This window comes from Notechis scutatus, unplaced genomic scaffold (genome assembly GCF_049901735.1).
Source record: "Notechis scutatus isolate UNSWTSFEM ecotype Mainland unplaced genomic scaffold, rNotScu1.2 NSCUSCF23, whole genome shotgun sequence".
Taxonomy (NCBI): domain Eukaryota; kingdom Metazoa; phylum Chordata; class Lepidosauria; order Squamata; family Elapidae; genus Notechis; species Notechis scutatus.
In genome coordinates, this window is record NW_028263148.1 from 398,869 (window position 1) to 420,554 (window position 21,686).

The window sequence follows — 21,686 nt, forward strand, 5'->3', positions numbered from 1 at the left end:
ACAATCATGATGGTAAGTTCTATTACTATTATTAGTTGACTACTTGTATACAGTGTCAACTATAAAACATGTATACAAAATGGAGAAACTGCCAGAATCCTGACATACAGTTAAACTTTGTGGTACCCTATTCAATGTCTCTCATTGGTCTGTTGAAAAACTTTATGAAAACTCAGGAATTGGTTTTCAAGTCAGTTGACGATCTACCTGATAGAATGTCTTTGAGCCCTTATTTTATTAGCTTGTAAATCAGAATCATATCTGTTGCAATGCCACTATCTATTGAAAATGTTACCTGATGTAAAGATAAGCATAATCTGACAAAACCTGTTGACAAATGCATGCTGACCTCTGGTAAATTATTGCACTGTTTTTAAGGGACATAAAATCAGTGATGGGATTCAGCCAGTTCACACCAGTTCGGGAGAACCGATTATTAACTTTCTGAGCAGTTTGGTGAACTGGTTGTTGGAAGAAATCATTAGGGCAGAGAACCGGTCGTTAAATTATTTGAATTCCACCACTGCATAAAATCATTTTTATGACCTACTATAGAATCCTCACAGGCATGTTTGTCTACATATGTGTTATTTTGGCTTATATACTAATGCATTTCCAGAAACTTGTCAATTTTGATACCACATTGATATATTTGTCCTCTTCCAATTTTTGGCAATTTACTCATTTTCCAGAATTTCTTAAAGAAAGTAGAGTACATAAGGCACAGTCCAACTAGCTTCTTCCAACTAATAAGTACACTAATTATAATTCTATCATGCCCAAACTGGACCTTTTCCTTCAATGTGTCCCATAAGATTTGGTGGATCTTTTTAAACAAAAGAAAAGAAAAACTAAAAATTGTGCATGATGATAATTGGGTTTGAATTATGCTGAAAATTGTGCAATTTTGATACCAGCAAAAATAATTTGGGGGTGTATCAACATCTTTTTATTGTGGTAAGAGAAAAAGAGTACTTACCTGGATGTAAATTAAAGGAATCTGACAGAAATAAAAAGAGAGAGAGAGAAATCAGAAACTACAAGACAATGAATTATAATCTTATACACATGTACACACAAAGAGGAAATGTGACTATATGATATAGGTAATCTCTTCTGTTTGTGGGGCAATGGGGAATTTGTTGCAGTAGGAGCAGGGAAGTCAAATCCTGGTCCTCCTCAGGCCTAGAAAGTTCTGGGAGATTTTGGGTCAGTTCCTGTTTCTCATCCCAACCATCTGAAAATGGTTAGGGGACTGAAGAATCAAACAAATGAAGAACGATTGTAAGAATTGGGTATGTCTACTTTAATGAAAATAAGGACTAAGGGTGATATGACAGCAGTGTTCTGATATCTAAGGGGCTGCCACTAAGAAGAAGAGGTCAACCTCTTCTCCAAAGCACCTGAAGGCAGAACAAGAAGCAATGGATGGAAACTAATCAAAGAGAGAAGCAACCTAGAATTGAGAAGTTTACTGACAGTGACAACAATTAATCCGTAGAATGGCTTGCCTTCAGAAGGTGTGTATGCTCCATCACTGGAGGTTGTTAAGAAGAGACTGGACAGCCATTTGTTTGAAATGATATAGGATCTCCTGTTGCAATGAGGTTGGACTAGAAGACCTCCAAGGTCCCTTCCAACTCTGGTATTCTACTATCCTTACAGGATTTTCATTGAGGAGAAAATGGGAGGAGGAAGCCACCTTGAGTTCCTGGACAAAAGGTAGTGTACAAAGCTAACAAATAATGGAAGAGGGAACACAGTTACAAACTGAAGGACTCAGTTTGTATTACATGTATTACTTGCATCTTCCTGACATGTCATTTTGATGCCTATTGTGGCTTTCACAGATATGGAAGATCATTGTGCTTATATGTGTGTATGATGAGATGCAAATTTATGTTATCGTTGTAAACCAGGATGTGCTCATGGGCATAGCCATCTTGACATGTTTAACTATTATTGCAGGAATTATATGAACATAGGAAAAAAAATGTATTATGCCAAGGCGAAACCTCAGTGAAGGCTGTAGCCTTCCAGGGAAGGGAATGAATAGCCATTGTACTCGGTCACAGCCTACCTTCTTATTTGCGGGACGGAAGTCTTCATGCAGACAGACAATGCGAATCTTCACTGTGAAAGGAAGAGAGACAGTATTGGCTTTGTGGCAACATAACATCTGAAACCCAGCTTGGGTTTTATAAGGATAATAGCCCTAGATTCCTCCCAGGAATTTCTATCACCCATTTATAGATTTGGAGTGAAGGGAGAAGTCATCTATTCTGACTTCTAATGGGTACAAGATCAAGCCAAAATGGAATCTGCAGAGTGATTGACACCTAGGGAATGGCTTATTTGATGTATTGACTCATATTAGAATTTCTGTATATATAAAGCACCACACAGCAAACAAAGAGTACAGTCACCATGTTCTTTACTGCTCAACTATATTCTGTGACAGGAAATAGGAAACTCTACTCAGAACCAGAAAGCATAGAGATCCAAACTTATAAATACTGCCATTTACTGGCTGAATACTACTGTAGTTTTTGCATAGAATTTCCATCAATGAATTCCAACAGCTCATTCATTGCAGAATGTCTATCCTGTGTTCCTTTGTGAAACTTGGTGTGACAAACAATCTATTAAAGCATTCAGATTTTAAAAATCTGCACAGATCCCCCTAAAATAGAATAAAATAAATAAATAATCTTCAACATGTGCCCAAAAATTAATTGGAGGTGATCTGGTCCTCCAGTGGGAAGTAATTCCTACATGAGGGGAATCAGTGGAAAAAGCCTGTTTTCATGTGCTTAGTGATGATTTATGACTGCCTTCTCTCTGTCATTCCTTTACAAACCTCTCTACCATCTCACAAATAGAGAGGTTCAGAGAGGCAGTTCTCCCACTAACTGAGGACCAAGGAATGCAGGGTTTTATGGGGCAAACCCAGCACTTTGAATTGGCCTCCAAAACCTAGTGGCAGCCAGCACAGATTTCTGGGGGACGTATGGCAAATTGAAATATCTCTGCAAAAGTGGAACCAATCACAGTGGCAAAGACCAAATAATATTACCAATTCCTTAGAACCCTTCTGGATAAGGAGAGGATAGGAGATCACTTACATGTGCTCCAGATGACTGCTTCTAGAAGGACAGTGATTTTCCACAGGTTGGAGTGCCAGAAGACAAAGGGATTGACTATCTTGTTTGCAGTCACAATGAAGCTTTTTAAAGGACCCTAAGTTTGCAAGCCTCACTTTCTAATTGCTTTCAGAAATTGCCTATTAACCATCTTACAAAGGCAACCACTATATCTTCTGCAAACGAGGCACCATTCACATTGCTGAAACTTCTCCACCTTAGCAGCAAGCGGGCAGCTACCTTCTGAAGCAAATGAAGCTTTTGGATAATTGTAAAGGGCCACTCAAACCAGAGGACACTGCAGCGGTCCAAATTCAAATAATTTCAAATTTCTCACTGCAGGAGGCATCACTACTGCTGCAGTGGAGTGAAGGGTTCCCAGACTTTTTGTTACTGAACCAGACCCCTTATTTAATGGTTGTATCTCAGGGGGCCCAAAAAATGTTGTATCAAGGGTATCTGTGGGGTACATTGATCAAAAGTCTCCCAAATAGTGGGTGAGCTGTACTGATCTAACCTCTATCTCTGTTTGCAAAAGTACTAACCAGGTCCAACACAAGGCCACTTTGATCAAGTTGACCAAATGCAGTCATCTGTTTAGCCTCTATGTGTGTGTGTGAATGTGTGTGCCTTTGACTCTGGTTGGACAATCATTTGTCTAATTGAACAACCATTTGACTGAAATGGTTTAGGGCAGTGGCCCCCAACCTTTTTTGTGCCACGGCCCAGTACCGGCATCACAAAATGATCCACAGCCCGGTACTGGCATCAGCACGCATGACAAGGCAAGGCGAGTCGAGCGACCGGCCAGCCAGCCGTCCCCCGCTTCACCACGCCACCTTCAACTCCTCCTTTGTACCTTTTTTGTGCTTTCTTAATCTCCTCCGCCATCGGGACGGCTCTTCGTTTGAAGCCGCCCCCCTCGATGAAACTAAGACGCGAGGATTCCTTCAGGACCCAAACTCTGCTTTCCAACCGGAAAAGCTCACCCGGAAGCACTTTCTCGTTGAAACAAGATGGCGGCGCCCAGCAAACCAGCAGCCCAGTAGAAAATGATCCACGGACCGGTACCGGTCCAGGGCCCAGTAGTTGGGGACCCCTGGTTTAGGGCATGGGTGTCAAACTCACCACATCATGTTTGTTAAGTTCTGAGCATGGGCGCAAGGAACGGAGACGAGGCTGTGAACAGTGAACTTCAACTCTTTATTAACGATCAGGAACAGAGCAAAAACCCTGGGCAGCAACAGCTCTTTTATACGGCTGGCTGCTGTCCCATTAACCAATGACTTCCATTGAACGTTTAAATTGTACCCAATGGGAGACGTTCCGCTAATAGCCAATCAGATTGCTCTGTAAGGACCAATCCCAGCTTGCTATTCACGGACCAATCAAAAGTGCAGGATTACGAGCCTGCTTTTCAATTAAGGTTCTTAAACTTTATTAAATACGTTTATGTTAGTTCATAACACCCCTCCCCCCTAGGTTCCATTTGAGGGATGTGGTGATATAGTCACGTAGATATGCAGGTCGTTTCACCTGCCTGTTTGATTTTCGCTGTTCCACCGGTTTCTGTCTGCAGTCTGATTCCGGTGGAACGCTTTCAAGTCTTTCTGGTATGGTTGGTTCCATTTCGGTACGGGGGGACTCGGTGTGGCTGCCATTGTTGTTATCCCAGTCCCCAAGAGTTACTTCCGGGTTCCGTGGGCTTGCTTCCCTCGTGGTATTTCCCCGCAGCGAAGCTACCCTGCTCCCTGATTCTTCTTCAGTTGGCATGCTACGTGGGGTTGGATGCTGGGTTTCCCTGATTACATCATTATCTATTCCATTTTCGGGCCCCTTGATATCCCCTCCCCCCTCAGTTTGCGAATAAGGGGAGTCGCGGGAAATGGGTGGCAATCTGGAGCGAAGCTGATCTATATGACGTTTCCAAGTTCTCCCGTCATTAGTCTGTAGGCGGTAGGATCTGGGGCCGGTGGATTGGTAATGGTTGCAGGGACCCACAATGGGTCACTGGAGAAATTTTTAGCAAACACCAAGTCGCCTACCTTGAATTCGCGGCACTTCCCGCTAGACCCGAAGGGTTTTTCTGGTGAATAAGAAGGATGTAGACGGTCGAGGTGGGAGCGAAGTTTTCGTCCCATTAACAGTTCGGCAGGCGTTTTATTCGTGACGCTGTGTGGGGTGATGTGTTGAAGAAGCAGGATCCGGTTCAGCTTGTCGTCGATGTCTCCAGAATCCATTTTTTGTAGTGTTTTTTTGATGAATTGTACCATTCGCTCCACCCTTCCGTTGGCCGCAGGGTGTGCCGGCGAGGTTAGTGCATGGCGGATGCCCCAGTCTGCTAGGTACTGTTCAAAAAGCAGACCAGTGAACTGGGGCCCGTTATCAGAAACTAAAACGTCTGGTAGTCCATGCGTTGCGAAGAATTTGTTCAGTTTGTTAATGACTGACTCAGTTGTGGTTGTCTTCATTTTATGTATTTCTAGCCAGTTGGAATAGGCATCTACTGTTAGTAGAAAAGTGTGTCCTTTGGTGGGTCCCGCAAAATCAATGTGGATGTGGGACCACGGACCCCAAGGGGTTTCCCACTCGGTTGGCGTCGCTTTAGGTGGGGCGTTGCTGACGTCTTGGCACTTCCGGCACATGGTTACCCAGGCTTCGATTTGTTTGTCGATGCCCGGCCACCACGCGTAGCTCCGTGCGAGCGCTTTCATACGCACAATGCCCGGATGTCCGTCATGCAGTACTTTTAAAACTGTTTGTTGTAGCCTCTCTGGGACGACGACTCTATCTCCCCAGAGAATGCAGCCCTTCTGGGAGAAAAGTTCTGTTTGCCGGTTTTTGAACGGCATGAAGTTGTCGTGGAGTTGGTTGAGTGGCCATCCTCGTTCGACCCAGCTGAGAACTCGTGCTAAGACAGGATCCCGCTTAGTCTCGATGGCGATGTCTCTTGTCGTGAGTGGTGGCGAGTGTAGCGTTTCAATTTGGAGTGTGGTGAGGGTTGGAGCTGGGTCGTTGACGGCTTCCGGAAGTGGGGAACGGCTTAAAGCATCAGCTTGGGGAATGGCTTTCCCCGGGCGATGTTGCAGTAGATAATTGTAGGTAGCTAGGAACTCTGACCAGCGAGTCATTCTTGGCGATAATATATAGGGGGTTGGTTTGTCTCCCACTATAATACCAAGCAATGGTTTGTGATCCGTAATTATAGTAAATGGTCGTCCATACACGTATTCATGAAAACGCTTTACAGATGATACAACAGCAAGAGCCTCTTTATCGAGTTGGCTATAGTTCCTTTCGGCCCTTGATAATGTACGTGAGAAAAACGCAATAGGTGCTTCATTTCCGTTTGGTAATACATGACTTAAAACTGCTCCTACTCCAAACGGTGAAGCGTCACATGTAATAGTCAAAGGTAAAGTCTCATTATACTGCATTAATACAGCGTCAGAAGTTAGTAAGTCTTTCACTTGTCGGAAAGCGCGTTCCTCTCGATGTTCCCAGACCCAGGTTGCTCCTTTGTCGAGAAGTCTGTGTAGGGGCTCAGCTACGGTCGCCTTCTGGGGCAAAAAGATGTTGTAAAAGTTAATGAGCCCCAGGAAGGCTTGGAGGTCTGTTCCATTCTTAGGTGTTGGGGCTTTTTTTATTGCTTTTAGCTTATTATCAGAGGGATGGATTCCTTGACTATCGAGAAGGTATCCAAGGAACTCCACCCTTTCAGTACACAGTTGACATTAATTTTTTTTAACCTTGAGGCCGGCGTCTTTGAATTTTTGGAAAACCATTCTTAGACGCCTTTCTAAAACTTCTCTATTCGGGGCGGCAATTAACACATCATCAAAATATGGCACGACTCCTTTTATGCCTTGTAAAAGTCTCTCCATCAGGCTTTGAAAAATTCCCGGCGCTACACTCACTCCGAATTGGAGTCTATTGCACTTAAAGGCGCCTCTGTGCGTAATGATAGTTTGTGCTTCCACAGTTTCCGCATCTACGAGTAACTGTTGGTATGCCTGCGCTAAATCCAATTTAGCGAATATCTTCCCGCCACCCAGGGAGTGGAGAAGATGTTGAACCACCGGCACCGGGTAAGCACTCTGTTGAAGTGCGTGGTTCAAAGTGGCCCGGTAATCCCCACAAATTCTTAGCGACCGATCCGGTTTGATGGGTGTTACTATCGGGGTTTCCCAACGGGTGTGGTCGGTTGGTTCTAAAACACCCTGGGCTATTAATTTATCGAGCTGCTCATCGATCTTTGGTTTGAGTGCAAACGGCACCCGACGAGGCTTAAGGCGGATGGGAGTTACTTCGGGATTAAGGCTAAACGACATTGGGGTCCCCTTGTACTTGCCTAGCTCTTCTGAAAAAACGTCCTGGAATTCTTGGAAGAGAGACTCCTTCCTGTTGTCGCTCTCGGCTCGGTGCATGCCGGCTACCTCTATCCCGAGCGGGGCGAACCATTGTAGGCCTAACAAACTAGGCCGGTCGCAATCGACGACGGTCAGTGGTAGTGATGCGGTACGATTTTTGAAGAAGACCTGGACTAGGCTGGAGCCGACGACTGGAATTCTGTTGCCCTGGTAATCTTTGAGTATGATTCTTTGGGGGCTGAGATCCTGACGACGGATGGAAGGGATTAGTTGTTTGAGGGTCTTCCAGGAAACCATTGAGAGGGATGACCCTGAGTCGACTTCCATCACGCAAGGTTGATTCTCGATGGTGACCCTTACTCGGATCTTTCTTGCATCTAAGGATGAAGCGTGGCCGATGGTAATGGTTTGGTGTGTCTCTTCTCGTCTCGTTGAAGTGGCAGGTGCTTTATTTCTGTAGGAGTGGTTGTTCCATTGGTGGTTCAGGTGATCCCGGCTCACAGGACGATTTCCTGTGGTCTGGCAGTAGTTATTTTCCCTCTGGATTGAGCTGGGTCCTTGCTTGCTTCTACAGACCTTTGCGATGTGGCCTCTTTTCCCACAGGAACGGCAGAGCGCGTCGAGGAATTTGCAATCTGATCGCGGGTGGTTTGCCCCGCAACCAGCGCATTGGCATGGTAATCTTTGGGTTCGTTGTTCTCGTTGGTCGCGTTCGGACCGGAGCCGGTTGATCTCTTCTTCTTCACTATCTGATGTGGATTCGAGGTCCTCATGGTGTGCCATCATTAAGGGCCTCTCTGGACGAGGCGAGGTATCATTCGCGAGTTTACGGAGCGGTGTGTGGGTGCGGCGCATTCGGGCGGCCGACTTCCTGGTTGCTTCTGCTGCAGTAGCGTCTGTGATTGCATCGGCAAGATCGATGTCCCCCTTTGCCATGATCTTGCTCTGCACCGTGTCATCATCTAATCCCAGAACTATGCGGTCTCGCAAGGCTTCCTCGAGGTTCGAAAACCCACAGAGGCCACCCAGGTTCCGGAGGTCAGCGATGAAATCTGCAACGCTCTCGCCTTTCCGTTGGTCCCTCTGGTAAAATTTGTGTCTTCGAACCAGTGTCGGCACGGCGGGCGCATAGTGGGCTCATAGGATGGGCGCGAGGGTGTCCCAATCCATTGACTTCACCTCAGCCGATTTGGCAAGTGCTTTCACCATCTTAAAAACGGCAGGCCCACAATGGGTTAGAAATATTGTTCACTTCTTGCCGGTCGTAGAGTCTTTTAAGTTGTTGGTCTCCAGAAACATCTGGAACTGATCCATATACGAGTCCCAGTCTTCGTTAGCCAGATCAAATGGAGCGGGTGGTATGGCACCGCCGGACATCTTGCCGTTGTTGGTGCTTCTTCAGCCACGTGCTCTGTTCGTTGCTCTGTAGTGCTTAGTCAGCTCTGATGTCTCTGCATCCCATCCTCATCGCCAGTGTTAAGTTCTGAGCATGGGCGCAAGGAATGGAGACGAGGCTGTGAACAGTGAACTTCAACTCTTTATTAACGATCAGGAACAGAGCAAAAACCCTGGGCAGCAACAGCTCTTTTATAGGGCTGGCTGCTGTCCCATTAACCAATGACTTCCGTTGGACGTTTAAATTGTACCCAATGGGAGATGTTCCGCTAATAGCCAATCAGATTGCTCTGTAAGGACCAATCCCAGCTTGCTATTCACGGACCAATCAAAAGTGCAGGATTACGAGCCTGCTTTTCAATTAAGGTTGTTAAACTTTATTAAACACGTTTATGTTAGTTCATAACAATGTTGCTGTCACGTGATGTTTTGTGACATTTTCCCCCTTCGTGGAGCTGAGCTGGGGATGGCCTGCGCATGATGTATCGGGTCCGCAGGCCGCCAGTTTGACATCCTTGGTTTAGGGTTTCCTGCTTGAGCAGGGTTTGGACTAGAAGACCTCCAAGGTCCCTATCAACTCTGTTATTCTGACTCAGCATTTACTTCTGAAGCCTGCCCAAATTAGTCCTTGCAGATTTTTTCACAAGATTTTAGAAAGGATTTGCCAGTGCCTGCTTCCCAGGGCTGAGAAAGAATGACTGTCCCAAGGTCACCCAGTTAACTTTGTGCATAAGGCAGGACTACAATTCATAGTCCCCCCCAGGTTCTAGCCTGGTGCCTTAACCACTGCACCAAACTGCCTATAACAGATGTAAAATACTGCAGAACAATCTGCCTTAGGAAAAGAAAGCTCATTTGTAAAAGAACCAGATAAACCAGATTTATCACAGAAATAAGAAATTTCCAATGGTTTGAAAGAGACACTATCTTGGCAAGGGACTACAGGTAGTCCTTAACTTACAACTTTTAGCAACCATTCCAAATTGCAACAGTGCTGAAAAAAAGTGTCTTGCAACCATTCCTCATACAACCATTGCAGCATCCCCATGGTCACGTGATGGTTGTAGCATCCCGGGATCGCATATAGACATTTGTGACCTTCCCAGCTAACTTCCAACAAGCAAAGTCGAGGAGGAAAGCCAAGCTCCTGATTCACAGGTATTCCTTGAGTTTTGACAGTTTAATTAGCAAACATTCAAAATTACAAACCCCTCCCCCCCCCCAAAAAAAATATTTACGACCCGGTTCCAAAGTTACGCATGTTGCAGCACCACAGTGATCATTCACCCTTACGACCGACTGCAGAGATGCTGCCTATTTCAATAAAGCCATGGGAAATGTGATGACCCAGGGCGTGGCACAAAGGCAATACTGTCCCTTTAATACTTCCAACTTTGCTCCAATGTCCAGGTTACCTTTGGCTGGAGAAAAAACTCTCTTTAAGTGAAGGAAACTCAGTCCGAAAACAAAGTACATACAAACTAAATAAAAATCCACACAAACCATGCTGCAGTAATTAACTTGACAGAGCAGGAGAAGGAATTGCAGACTTGAAAGCACAGCAAAACACACACAGTTGGGAAGATGCCAGGAACCCAGATAAGCCTCGACAATACCAAATAATCTACGATTTGCTCCCAACAGTTTGCTGTGCACATCTTCCCTTTTTAAACACTGTGTTCCCAGCTGCAGCTAATGAAGGGAATCAAAGCCTTTTCCTCCCCCGTAAGCCATGCAATTCACATTGCTCCCTTCTTCTTTCCTTCCTGCGTGGTCTAGGATGAAGAGGGGGAGGCCTGGATCTTCTTCTGAATTCCCTCTCCTTTGTTCTACCTCTTTCCTGCTCTGCCCAGCCAGACTTTGCCCTTCCCCAGTTTCTTCCATAGCCAATGGAGCCACACTCCTACTCCCTGTCAGCTGTTCGGCCTCCCCCTCTGAATCAGATTCCAACAGGGGCATGACAGGAAATGGGGTGGGGAGGAGTAAGTGGAATCCAGGATGCTGGCAAAGCAGGACCAGTCTGTGGAGTCTTGGTGGGATAGGATAAGATGAGGAAGCAATAGTGTGGACCCCATGGACGCATGAGGTAATCTCAGTGAATCAGAGGAAGTCTTGGGTGACCTACTCCAGCACCAGGGCCACATGGTCTTCCCCCACCCCGAGATACCTCATGTGCGTTTAACGACATGCACATTCAATTAGCGAATTCATTGGGGAAAGCAGGGAGCAATCACATTCATTTATTCAATCAAATGAATCCTTGGATTATGAATGTAATTAGCAGGCTCTATTACATTCGTAACTCGAGGCTTACTTATAGCTGCAATGGTTCACTTAAAAACCATGGCAAAAAAAAAGATGATAAAATCAAGCATGACTCACTTAACTTGCTTAGCAATGGAAATTCTGATCTCAGTTGTGATTATACCCCTATCTCTACAATTTCTCCACTGGAAGGACCTCACTTACCTTCCTGTCCTGCCTTGTAGATGGGTTTGTCTGTCTGAACAAAAAGTAGGTCACTTGGGTTTCTGATCGTGACCAATTCTTGTTGCATCACATTCAACGTTTCTCCCTTCAGTACCACTCTGAGAAGAACCTTGGAAAGGTCTGTAGAGAGGGAAGATCTTGGCGAATAGCTTGGAAAACTGCTTGAGGAACGATTCAACTTGGGAAGCTGGAGAAGAAACAGAGTACTGTGAGAATTTTTCACAGTTCCTATTGCAAGAATCTATAACCTCTTGCTTTACTTCCTGGACCTTTGTCAGTAATCATGGAGGGCAAAAAAGTCAAGATGGAGGCTACAACAGTGCCATTGAAACCCTGCCCTTTTTTATATGAATAGCAGTACCAATAGCACTTAGACTTATATATTACTTCACCATGCTTTTAAAGCCCTCTCTAAGCAGTTTACAGAATCAGCATGTTGCCCCCAACAATCTGGGTCCTCAATTTACCAACTTTGGAAGGATGGAAGGCTAAGCCAACCTTGAGCCAGTGAGACTCAAACTGCTAGCAATTGATCGTCAGCAGAATTAGCCTGGAATACTGCATTCTAACCACTGTGCCATCAAGTTGTTATGAATTGTTAACATGTACAGCAAGAGGAAAATTAGGTACAGCTGATCACAGAAATGACCTCTTTTACTTTAGTTATCTTTTCAGGCTTAATACATGATAGCGACCTCATTTTAGGTGACATATTTTATTTCATAGATATAATATCAAATGGCATGACCTGAAGTCCCTAATTGCCAGTCACACTGACAACAAACAACATTGGTTTGACTGGGACAAAGCCGAAGTCATCAGCCATGCCAAAACCTGTCAGGCACATGAGTTTATCGATGCCTGGCATTCTACCAATGGGTCCATCAACAAACACATTGACTTAGAACGAGGATAGGAACCAATAAGAAAACAGACCATTCAAATGGACAACAAAATTGACCATCCCCTCACTAGTTGGATTTTGCACCACTCAGAAGTCACAAGTCCAGAATCAGTCTTATGATTCAACCAGTCCCAAGACCAACCAACCACCCGGGACCTATATAAATGAAGAAGATACTTTCCCTAAAACTCTGCTGAAGATGTTATCTAGTTTGATATCAAAATGTCAGAGATCTAAGCAGCAAACTCTGAGGACGAACCTCTCCTTAAATCTACAATCCAAGCTACAAATATTCTCTACAATAGATTGTAATAGCTTAGATTTAGCCTTGCACAATCAGTACATGATTATTACAGCTAATCTGACTTTTAAAATCTGTTGCTTTATTTTTGTTATGCTAGTATTTTCTCATGTCTACCTAATTATACTTTGTATTTTTTCCAAATTTGGTTTGTCATTGGCCAAGTAGCATTTCTCTGTCTGTGTTCCTTCTGAAATGATTTGAAATGCAGTTGCACCCTAAGACTGAATGTGTTTGGTTTTGCAACCATACTGTCAGGCTTCCAAGTGATGAAATCCATTTAAAAAGAAAAGAACAAAGTCCATCTTCCAAAACAATTTCTTTTATTTAGGAAAGCATCAAATTGGCAAAGTCCATGGTAATTCCAGATCTGACACAACCCAGAATTACCCCCACAATATCAGAAGTTAGAAACAACCTCCAAAAGTCACATTCCCTAATAGAAATAATTCAACATTGCTTGATGTCGTAAATCTCTACTTCAAGGAGCCTGAACACAGTCAGCTCATTTTTCCATGGGAAGAAGAATCTCCTAGCCTAAACAACTCTCTCTATCTCCACTCCTCCCGCCTTAGGAATGTGGCAAGCCCAAAACCCTTCCCCCACGACCACCAAAAAGAAAGTAAGAAAAAGAATATATACTAAGCTTAACTAAAATGGCTACACATATGTCAATTTCGGGCTTGACACATATCATACTGCTGGCTCCTATTTAGCCACTTTGGGAAGAAAAGTAGAATACATACATCATTTTTATATGACACATACAAGTAAGGAACTCCTACCTGGAAGGAAACACATTGGAAGATGTCCTTTCCAGCCACCATGTCCACTTCAGTCAAGCTTATGTTCTTGTCCTCAAGTTCTATGGTGATGCTCAAAGTCGCGGTCTCGTTTAAATGGATCATCTGGACACAAACATTCTCAGAGGTCTTTGTATAGATCACAGAGGGCACCAAGATCAAGTATTGCCTGAAATGCGGGAAAGTCAAAAGGATTTATCAAGAGAATGACATGGATGCCCTGTAACTGGGGCAGGTTTCACTACAGAAAGTTATCACCCATGCATCTAAAATAAATTTTTGGATGAATTAATTATCAATTTTGGCAATGGGATGAAGGAAGGCAGACAGGCAGGCAGGAAGGCTCTTAATGGCTATGTGCATTAACATTTCTTGTCTCTTGAGAGGTGCAAGAAAAAATACTGTTCCTTCTCTCAATACTATTGACCCTGGGCAAATACATTTGGTGGGCTGCTTTGCCCTAAACCAGCCAAACGTGTATAAATGAAGAAGTGATAGAGCAGAAGATATGAATATTTTACCCTATGGTGTACAATACCTGTCTCAGAATGACTTCCCTTAGATTCTAAAAGTTATTTCTGTTCTCTTATCTAAATGGGATAATGTTCTCTGTTTCTTTTCAAAGTTGGCACTCACCTTGCCTAGTTTGAAAAAATTAGCCAGGACAATCTGTCTTCAGTTAAATGTCTAATGTCCTGATTGAAATACCATGGGAGGCTATGGGTTCTACCATGAGAACATAGCCTGAAGTTTAAAGGAACTGGACAGGAGAATTAAATACCATGAGATGATATCGTCTGTGAAATCAACTTTTGGAAGCTTACTGTCCTGGAGCAGAAGCTGGAATCCCTGCTTAAACAGAAATTAACAGAATAACAGAGTTGGAAAGGAATCTTGTGGGTCTTCTCTAGTCAAATCCCCTACACAAGCAGGAGAGGAGACCATATACCATTCTGGACAAATGACTGTCAATCTCTTGTACTACTCGGGAGATCCTGAGGACACAGATAAACCTCCAAGTGCTTCAATGATCCTTTAAAACAGGGGTCCCCAAACTTGGCAACTTTTAAGACTTGTGGACTTCAACTCCCAAAATTCTCCAGCCAGTTATGCTGGCTGGAGAATTCTGGGAGTTGAAATTTGCAAGTCTTAAAGTTACCAAGTTTGAATCAAGTAAGAGCTGAAGAAAGCTTCTTGGATGAGAAGTGAAATGTCTTCAAAGAAAAACCAAAAATCCAGCTGCCTCTTGAAAAAGCACCTTTGGGATAACCATGACCTGGATGACTGAGAATCTCCACAGACAATTGGACTGGATCTTTGATTAAATTTTTGCCATGAACTTGTAAATTGATTTTTGCAAGAAAACACTATAACCATATGCTTTGTAAATTGGAAGTGCAAAAAAAAATTGGAATGGAAATCAGTGGAGCCAAACTACTTATTCCTCTAAGCTTGTCAGTTTCTATCAACCCAAGGAATTAGTAGATAAAATATTCTGGGCGCAAATGTATAGTTTAGCTTCAGCTTCTAGGAAATGAAAGCACTTCTGAAAGTATACATTTTGCTAAGGAAAATCAGTTGATTAACTGAACTAGGCAAATGACTTCACAGGGTCCTAAATTCCATAACCAAGTATGCTGACCTAAATTGGCTGTTCAGCTGCTTAATTTCTTTATGTCAGTGAGATCCTGTGATTATATTCACACAACCTGCTAAACATAGTTAGATTTAATCTTGGTTAGGTGTCTTTGTGACTTACCCTCTTGTCAAACCCATCCTGGTTGATTGTTGATCCAACATATTGAGCAAATCCAGAAGAACAGTAACCAGATAAATGTTGTGAGAACCCAGCAATCTTGTTAATTCCTCCATGATCTCAGTGGGAAGATGTGTGCATAAAGAGTGAGACAGGGGGATGCATAACTGTCCACATAATGAGACCTCATTTTATTATACTAATTGAGAGGAGGGAAATCTCCATTTTGCAGGAAATCTATTGGATTACAGCTGTGGTTTTCAACCTGCATGTGGACTTCATATGTGTGGACTTCAACTCCCAGAATTCACCAGCCAACCATGGGAAACTAGAGCAAAACTAACACTGAATTAGAGGGGGCCATTACAAAACCCCATCATATTGTTGAATGGGAGCCACCCAAAATTTGTTTTAAGAGGAGTGGCTCTATAAATAGTCCCAATAAATAAATAAATAAACAAATAAGCTGATGTAATGACACCGATATTGCTGTTTTGCACATTTATATCATTTTATAAGTTACATCATGAAACCAGAAGAAGTAGACGTTCAAGAACAGGATTAAAGTGAGATATTGTTCTATTATAATCAGTCATCACTTGTGGAATTAAAAAAGGCCTGTTGATTTATCTGTCATGAGATGAAGGTATAAAACCAGAATGGATTTTTATTTGAAAATAAAATGAATGCCAGAAATCACAGGCTGTGTGATTAATAAATGAGAAAGACACGGAGCCTTTGCAATATTATGCATGTCAGCCTTCAAGATCTTCTACTTCTGCTTTGCATCTTTCGGCTGCCATAAGTAACGGGGGAGGAGGGGGGACAAGTATGGGAAGCGGGCTGGAGGTGGTAAAAACTAGCATTGTGTAAACTTAGGAGTGGGGAGAGTACATTCTTGCTTAGGTTTCTATTTCTTGCTTAGCTTTATTTTCTCTGCGCAGCTGCAAACCTTTATCAAAGTATGCCAAGGTCAATGGACAGAAACTTCGTCACCACCTGAAGATGTCCACATGATGATATTCACCACTTTTAATTGGAAGAACCATTTGAACTATTGGGGGTGGGAACATTTCCATCACTTTGTATATGTGATTTACGCGCCTATTTCCTCAGATTCAGAATCCTCTTGTTGCTACCACTTCATTTCCAGTAAAAGACCTCTTTTCTCTAATTAAAGGAATCTAAGTATTTCTTTCTTGGATTTTGAATGGAGCACTGCCTGACAATGCAACTCTTTGCTTCCAGAAGTAATCCAGAGCAAAGCAGAATAAGCATGAGCACCAACATTTAGACCAAGTTTATTGGATGAACATAAGTAGAAAGGATAGATGCTAGGGAGGAAAAAAAAACCCTTTCATATAAATTATGACATCTCCCCCACAATTCTATCAAAACCTAATTTAAAGTGCCTGTATAATCCAGAGAGCCAAACTCACTAGTCACATAGGTCCAGATGTTTTTCATGCAAAATAAATAAATAAATCCTGAAATCTTTTTTTAAAAAAACCTACATTCTGCTTTCTGCTGTGGGCAGAAGGCCATCAAGCCTCTTTTGAATCATTAACTCTTTGTAAAATGTAACTAAACAGGATTTTGGACCTGCATTAGGATAACCAAGGTATATTGTCACTTTAATTTGTTATTTTGGATCTTCCCAGGTTCTATGAACCCAGCCTACTTGATTAGCCATGGTTCAATAAATTTTGGAAACCCAGAAAAGTATTATTTCTGAGTCCTAATTAAATCATCTTAATGGAACAGTTTGTATATTTGGCTATGTCTCAAAAATAGGCACCAACAAAATTTTCTAGAAATAAGAGATACTAATGGTTCATAATCTGACTTTTTCTCCTTACATTGGGCTCTTGAATAAATTCCTATCAGATAAGGCAGCTGTGAAGCATTTGGGGTTTGAAATGCCCAAAGGGGCTTTGAAATGTGCTATCTGCAACAACAGAATCCAGCAAAAAGACACAGCCGCTTTAAAGAGTTGCAGATAAAACCTGCATTACTACCCCATCACTCCCAGCTTTTTGCCTTTGAATGTTGAACATTGCATAGCATAGCCATAGCAAACCCATTAGCAGATTTAACAGATAATCAGAGTTGGAAGGGACCTTGTAGGTCATCTAGTCCAACCCCCCGCCCAAGTGGGAGACCCTACTCCATTTCTGACAAATGGCAGTCCAATCTCTTCTTGAAAGTCTCAAGTGATGGCGCTCCCACAACTTCCGAGGGCAACTTCTGTTCCATTGGTTGATTGTTCTCACTGTCAGAAAGTTTCTCCTTGTTTCCAGGTTAAATCTCTCCTTGTTTAGTTTCCATCCATTATTCCTTTTCTGGCCTACAGGTGCTTTAGAAAATAGCTTGACCCCTTCCTCTCTGGGGCAGCCCCTCAAATATTGGAAGACCGCTATCATGTCTCCCCTGGTCCTTCTCTGTACTAGACTAGCCAAACCCAGTTCCTGCAACCGTTCTTCATATGTTTTAGCCTCCAGTCCCCTAATCATCCTGGTTGCTCTTCTCTGTACTTTTTCTAGACCCTCAACATCTTTTTTATAATGTGGTGACCAAAACTGGATACAGTACTCTAGGTGTGGTCTTACTAAGGCTTTATAGAGTGGTATTAGTATTTTCCTTGATCTTGATTGTATCCCTCTGTTAATACAATTTAGGATTGCATTAGCTTTTTTGGCTGCTGCTGCACACTGCTGGCTCATATTTAGCTGGTTGTCCACTAAGACTCCAAGATCCCTCTCACAGTTACTGCTATTGAGCTTGGTTTCACCCAGTCTATATGTGTACTTTTGGTTTTTCTTGCCTAAGTGTAGGACTTTACTTTTCTTTACATTGAATTTCATTTTATTATGAATGTTTGTTTCACCTAATGAAAAAAACACTGGTTCCTCTAACTAGTTTTTGATGGCCTACAAAGACCAACTTAAATGTCTTTTGGGCAACTCATGAGACCTCTAGATTGCTATTCTCCAAAGCACGCGAGGGTAGGACAAGAAGCAATGGGTGGAAACTAATCAAGGAGAGAAGCAGCCTAGAACTAAGGAGAAATTTCCTGACAGAACAATTAATCAGTGGAACAACTTGCCTCTAGAAGTTGTAAATGCTCCAACACTGGAAGTTTTTAAGAAGAGATTGGATAACAATTTGTCCTGCCTAAGCAGAGGGTTGGACTAGAAGATCTCCAAGGTTCCTTCAAACTCTGTTATTCTGTTCTGTTCTCCCTCTGGCCCCAGAGTTTGTGGATGGATCTCTAATTAATTTCTCTAATCCTCTGTGCTGAACAAAAACCAGCTGCTGCCATGCTGGGGCAGCAGTTATACAATGACTCTACTGTTGATTGTGTGAATTCCCTACTTGCAAACTTGCAAAGAAAAAAGAAAGAAAGAACTAAGCCCGCAAGTGGAGATTTGGAGAGGAAAGAAGGAAGACAATAAGGTCCAACAAGTATCTTACTGTTCAGTGTTATCAGCCAAGGAAGTCTGAGGAAGAAGAGTCAATAACAGCAGCAGGGAGGGGCTGGGTACCCTCCAAATCCATCCCTTCCCCATGGTGGTTGGATGGCTGGTGGTATGCAAAGCAAAGGCCTCTGACTATTCTCCCTGCTGCTACTTATACTACCTGCAAACAGAGAAGATAAGAAATGGGTTGGAACAGATTGCAACAGCCAATTCTGTTTGCATTAATTGATCTTTCCAGTTGCCGAGAAAAAAGAGAATTAAATTGAGATAACTAAGTTGCCAAATTCTTTTCCAGCTCTGCTCTGCCTTATCAGTGAAAGTAAGAGAAATTAGCTGTGTAAGTTACCTTCCAACCAACTCATATTTGCCTAGCAGCAACACTGCCCACCTTTTGGGCTCCCCTTCTGGCAAACTGATGTCATGATTTTCCGACTGTAACCCTTTAAAACCCACAGCCTTAAACACAAGTGCCCTTTTTCTGCAGAGTACAGGTTTCAAAAAGATTTACATGTCTTGTGTACTTAACTAGCATGAATGCACCATGTCAAAAAAAAATCCCCAGTATTTCCTGGGACAACATCTCGGGTGCTGTGGGAAGCCCCGTCCCCCAGAGAATGAAATATTTGGGGGAATATTAAGAGGGAGAACATTATATTTTCCCAAAGGAGAAATGGAGAAACATGCTCTTAAAGGCAGAAAGCAGCCCCAATTTCCTGCGTAGTAAAACAGCCTCTAGCAGATGCCTGAAATCTTTAGAGATGGATATTTTGTGCCCATTAAGAAATCCAGGCCACCCTATTCAAAAACAAAAGACCTTCACCCACAGTTCTCCCAGATTGTGATTAAATTTTACAAACCCCCCCCACAAATTCTAAGGACAGGACATGCCATTTAGGACATAATAGGATTAACCCACCACCATTGAAATAGCAAGAGACACAAAAGCCCCTTTATTACACAATCTCAATAACAGCTCATACTTCAAAGTCACAGAAACCTATAAAGATCCATCCACTCATTCAACCAATTTGTCAGCTATCTCAGAACTGCATGCTGTGATTGGTTCTGTTCATCAATAAACATAGTCCTTCTTTCCAATCAGCCTCCATTTGGTTCATCAAATTTATATGGCCACCCATCTCACACAAAATGATTTGGGGAAGCATATCGAACTTATAAGTAAAATATTTAACAAAACCAGTTAAAAACAATGAACATGGATAAAACAAGCCTATGAGAGGAAAAATATGAAGAATAGTGAAAGGACCTGGGCACGCTTAGCCTACAAGAGGGAAGATTGGAAGAAAGGTACATGAAACATGGTAGCAAGCATCTGAAGGTCCCACAAAGAAAGGAGTGGTTCTCTGTGCTGCTCTCAGCAACTTGGGGAGGATAAACCCAACCCTTCAAAGATTGGAAAATGCTATCATATTTCTCCTCAGACCTGCTCTTCTTTGGGTTAAGCATGTCAGAATAACAAATAAGACAGTTGTATAGAAAACATGTCCTCCCCAGATTAAAATATTATTTATTCTTAATATTAAAAAGAGGAAGGCTAGAATATTTCACCCAAAGGAGAGATGGAGAAATATCTTAGCAAAGGCAAAAAGCCACCCCAGTCTTCCTGCCATAGGAAAACAGCCGCAAGCAGAAGCTTGAAGAGGCTGTTTTTTCGTCGTGGAGATTTTGTACTGATTCAGAAAGACTGGGCCAATCTATTTATAAGAAAAGAGAATCCAAATAACACAATTAGGCAAGCCAAAGCTGACAAGATTAGCTCAGACAAACAAACACCTAGGAATTGCATTCCTCTTTTTGCCTGTAGAGCCAGCCATGACCTCATAGGGATCTGTCACCAGCCATTAAAATGTTAAATGACACATTCTTATACAGGAACAGGCATCTCAATCACAAAGCTCCAAAGAAGGTATAAGAGCCCACCTATCCTCAACCCCATTTTGTCAGCCACCCCACCCCCCCAAAATAACATGCTGCTGTCACTGAGGTTTCTGGCTACTAAATAAACAGACCTCCTTTCCAAAACGTGACCTGCCTCCATTTTATTTTCAGCATTTTTCTCCTGGCTTGAAACCTGAGCAAAGATTTATTCCAACAATTGGAAGGGACCTTGGAGTTCTTCATTGGTCACCCTTGGAGTGAGGGAAGCTATTTTTCTATTCTTTTTTCTTTTAAAAATATCCTTCTGAATGAGGAGGCTCTTTTTCTGCTATGCTTTGAAAACAGTGGCTAACTTATACTAGATCAAAGGGTTTGTCTAGGTCACCTGCTGCATTTCATTTCATGGTAAGCAAAGATCCTTAACCCATTTGGCTCCTGTGCTCCATTCCCTCCGCTTCGTGATGGGTGTTTTTTTCTGCACATGCACTGATGGAGCAATGAAAGGATGGACTTTGGATTTATTTATTTTTAAGCCACCTGAAATCAATAAGACTAACCCCAGCTGTCAGTTTCCCGACAGCACTTGTGTGTCAGCCAAAGAACTTGGGGAGAATTTATTTTTCTCCCATGAGCTGTTCAGAGCATCCAGTAGTGGGAGGTGCTTCAGTCTCTGCATGTCTAGGCTGGGCTTAATTTGTGGAACGCTCCTCCTCCACGGGACTCCTCCCCAGTGTTCCCCAGTTTTGGCTCAGCCTCGTTGTGGATAGGCAGTGCTTTTTGTTCTTCCTTGGCCGAAACAGGAGTATTACTCAGCAGGTTTGGATATAGTCCAGTTCGTTTTTTCAGGCTTTTAGCCTCCAAATCACTTTACGATCTCCCGACATTAGCTCTCTCCATCTGGTTGTCGGAGATCATTTGCATTTTCGGGAAGCTCTGTTTCGCGCCCGAAGTGGCGGGCAGCTTCGGCATTGCTCCGAGCCCCCCCACCTGCTTGTTGTACCCCCTGCCATTGTGATACCGCATTGCCTTTCTCTATATCGGCAATAGTGGCATGGGCATTTTCACTCTCATCCGAGTCGTATCATTGAGTTTTCCCCTCAGAAAGCCGTCTTGGTGTGGAAAGCAGTAAGAATTCTTTCCACCCCT

At 43.0% G+C, this 21,686-nt stretch overlaps 1 protein-coding gene across 1 annotated transcript in view; it reads right to left on the reverse strand.

The window, feature by feature from the left end:
* Positions 1 to 18,768, reverse strand: part of LOC113427240 (alpha-2-macroglobulin-like) — an 84,378-nt gene extending 65,610 nt beyond the window's left edge. The window contains exons 1-5 of the mRNA XM_026689712.2: positions 18,637 to 18,768; positions 13,389 to 13,575; positions 11,378 to 11,585; positions 2,081 to 2,133; positions 980 to 1,000 (exon numbers count right to left, since the gene is read on the reverse strand). Coding sequence (XP_026545497.2) covers positions 980 to 1,000; positions 2,081 to 2,133; positions 11,378 to 11,585; positions 13,389 to 13,575; positions 18,637 to 18,731 — 564 coding nt within the window. The 5' untranslated portion in view covers positions 18,732 to 18,768. The remainder of the gene's footprint in view (positions 1 to 979; positions 1,001 to 2,080; positions 2,134 to 11,377; positions 11,586 to 13,388; positions 13,576 to 18,636) is intronic.
* Positions 18,769 to 21,686: the final 2,918 nt, after the last annotated feature.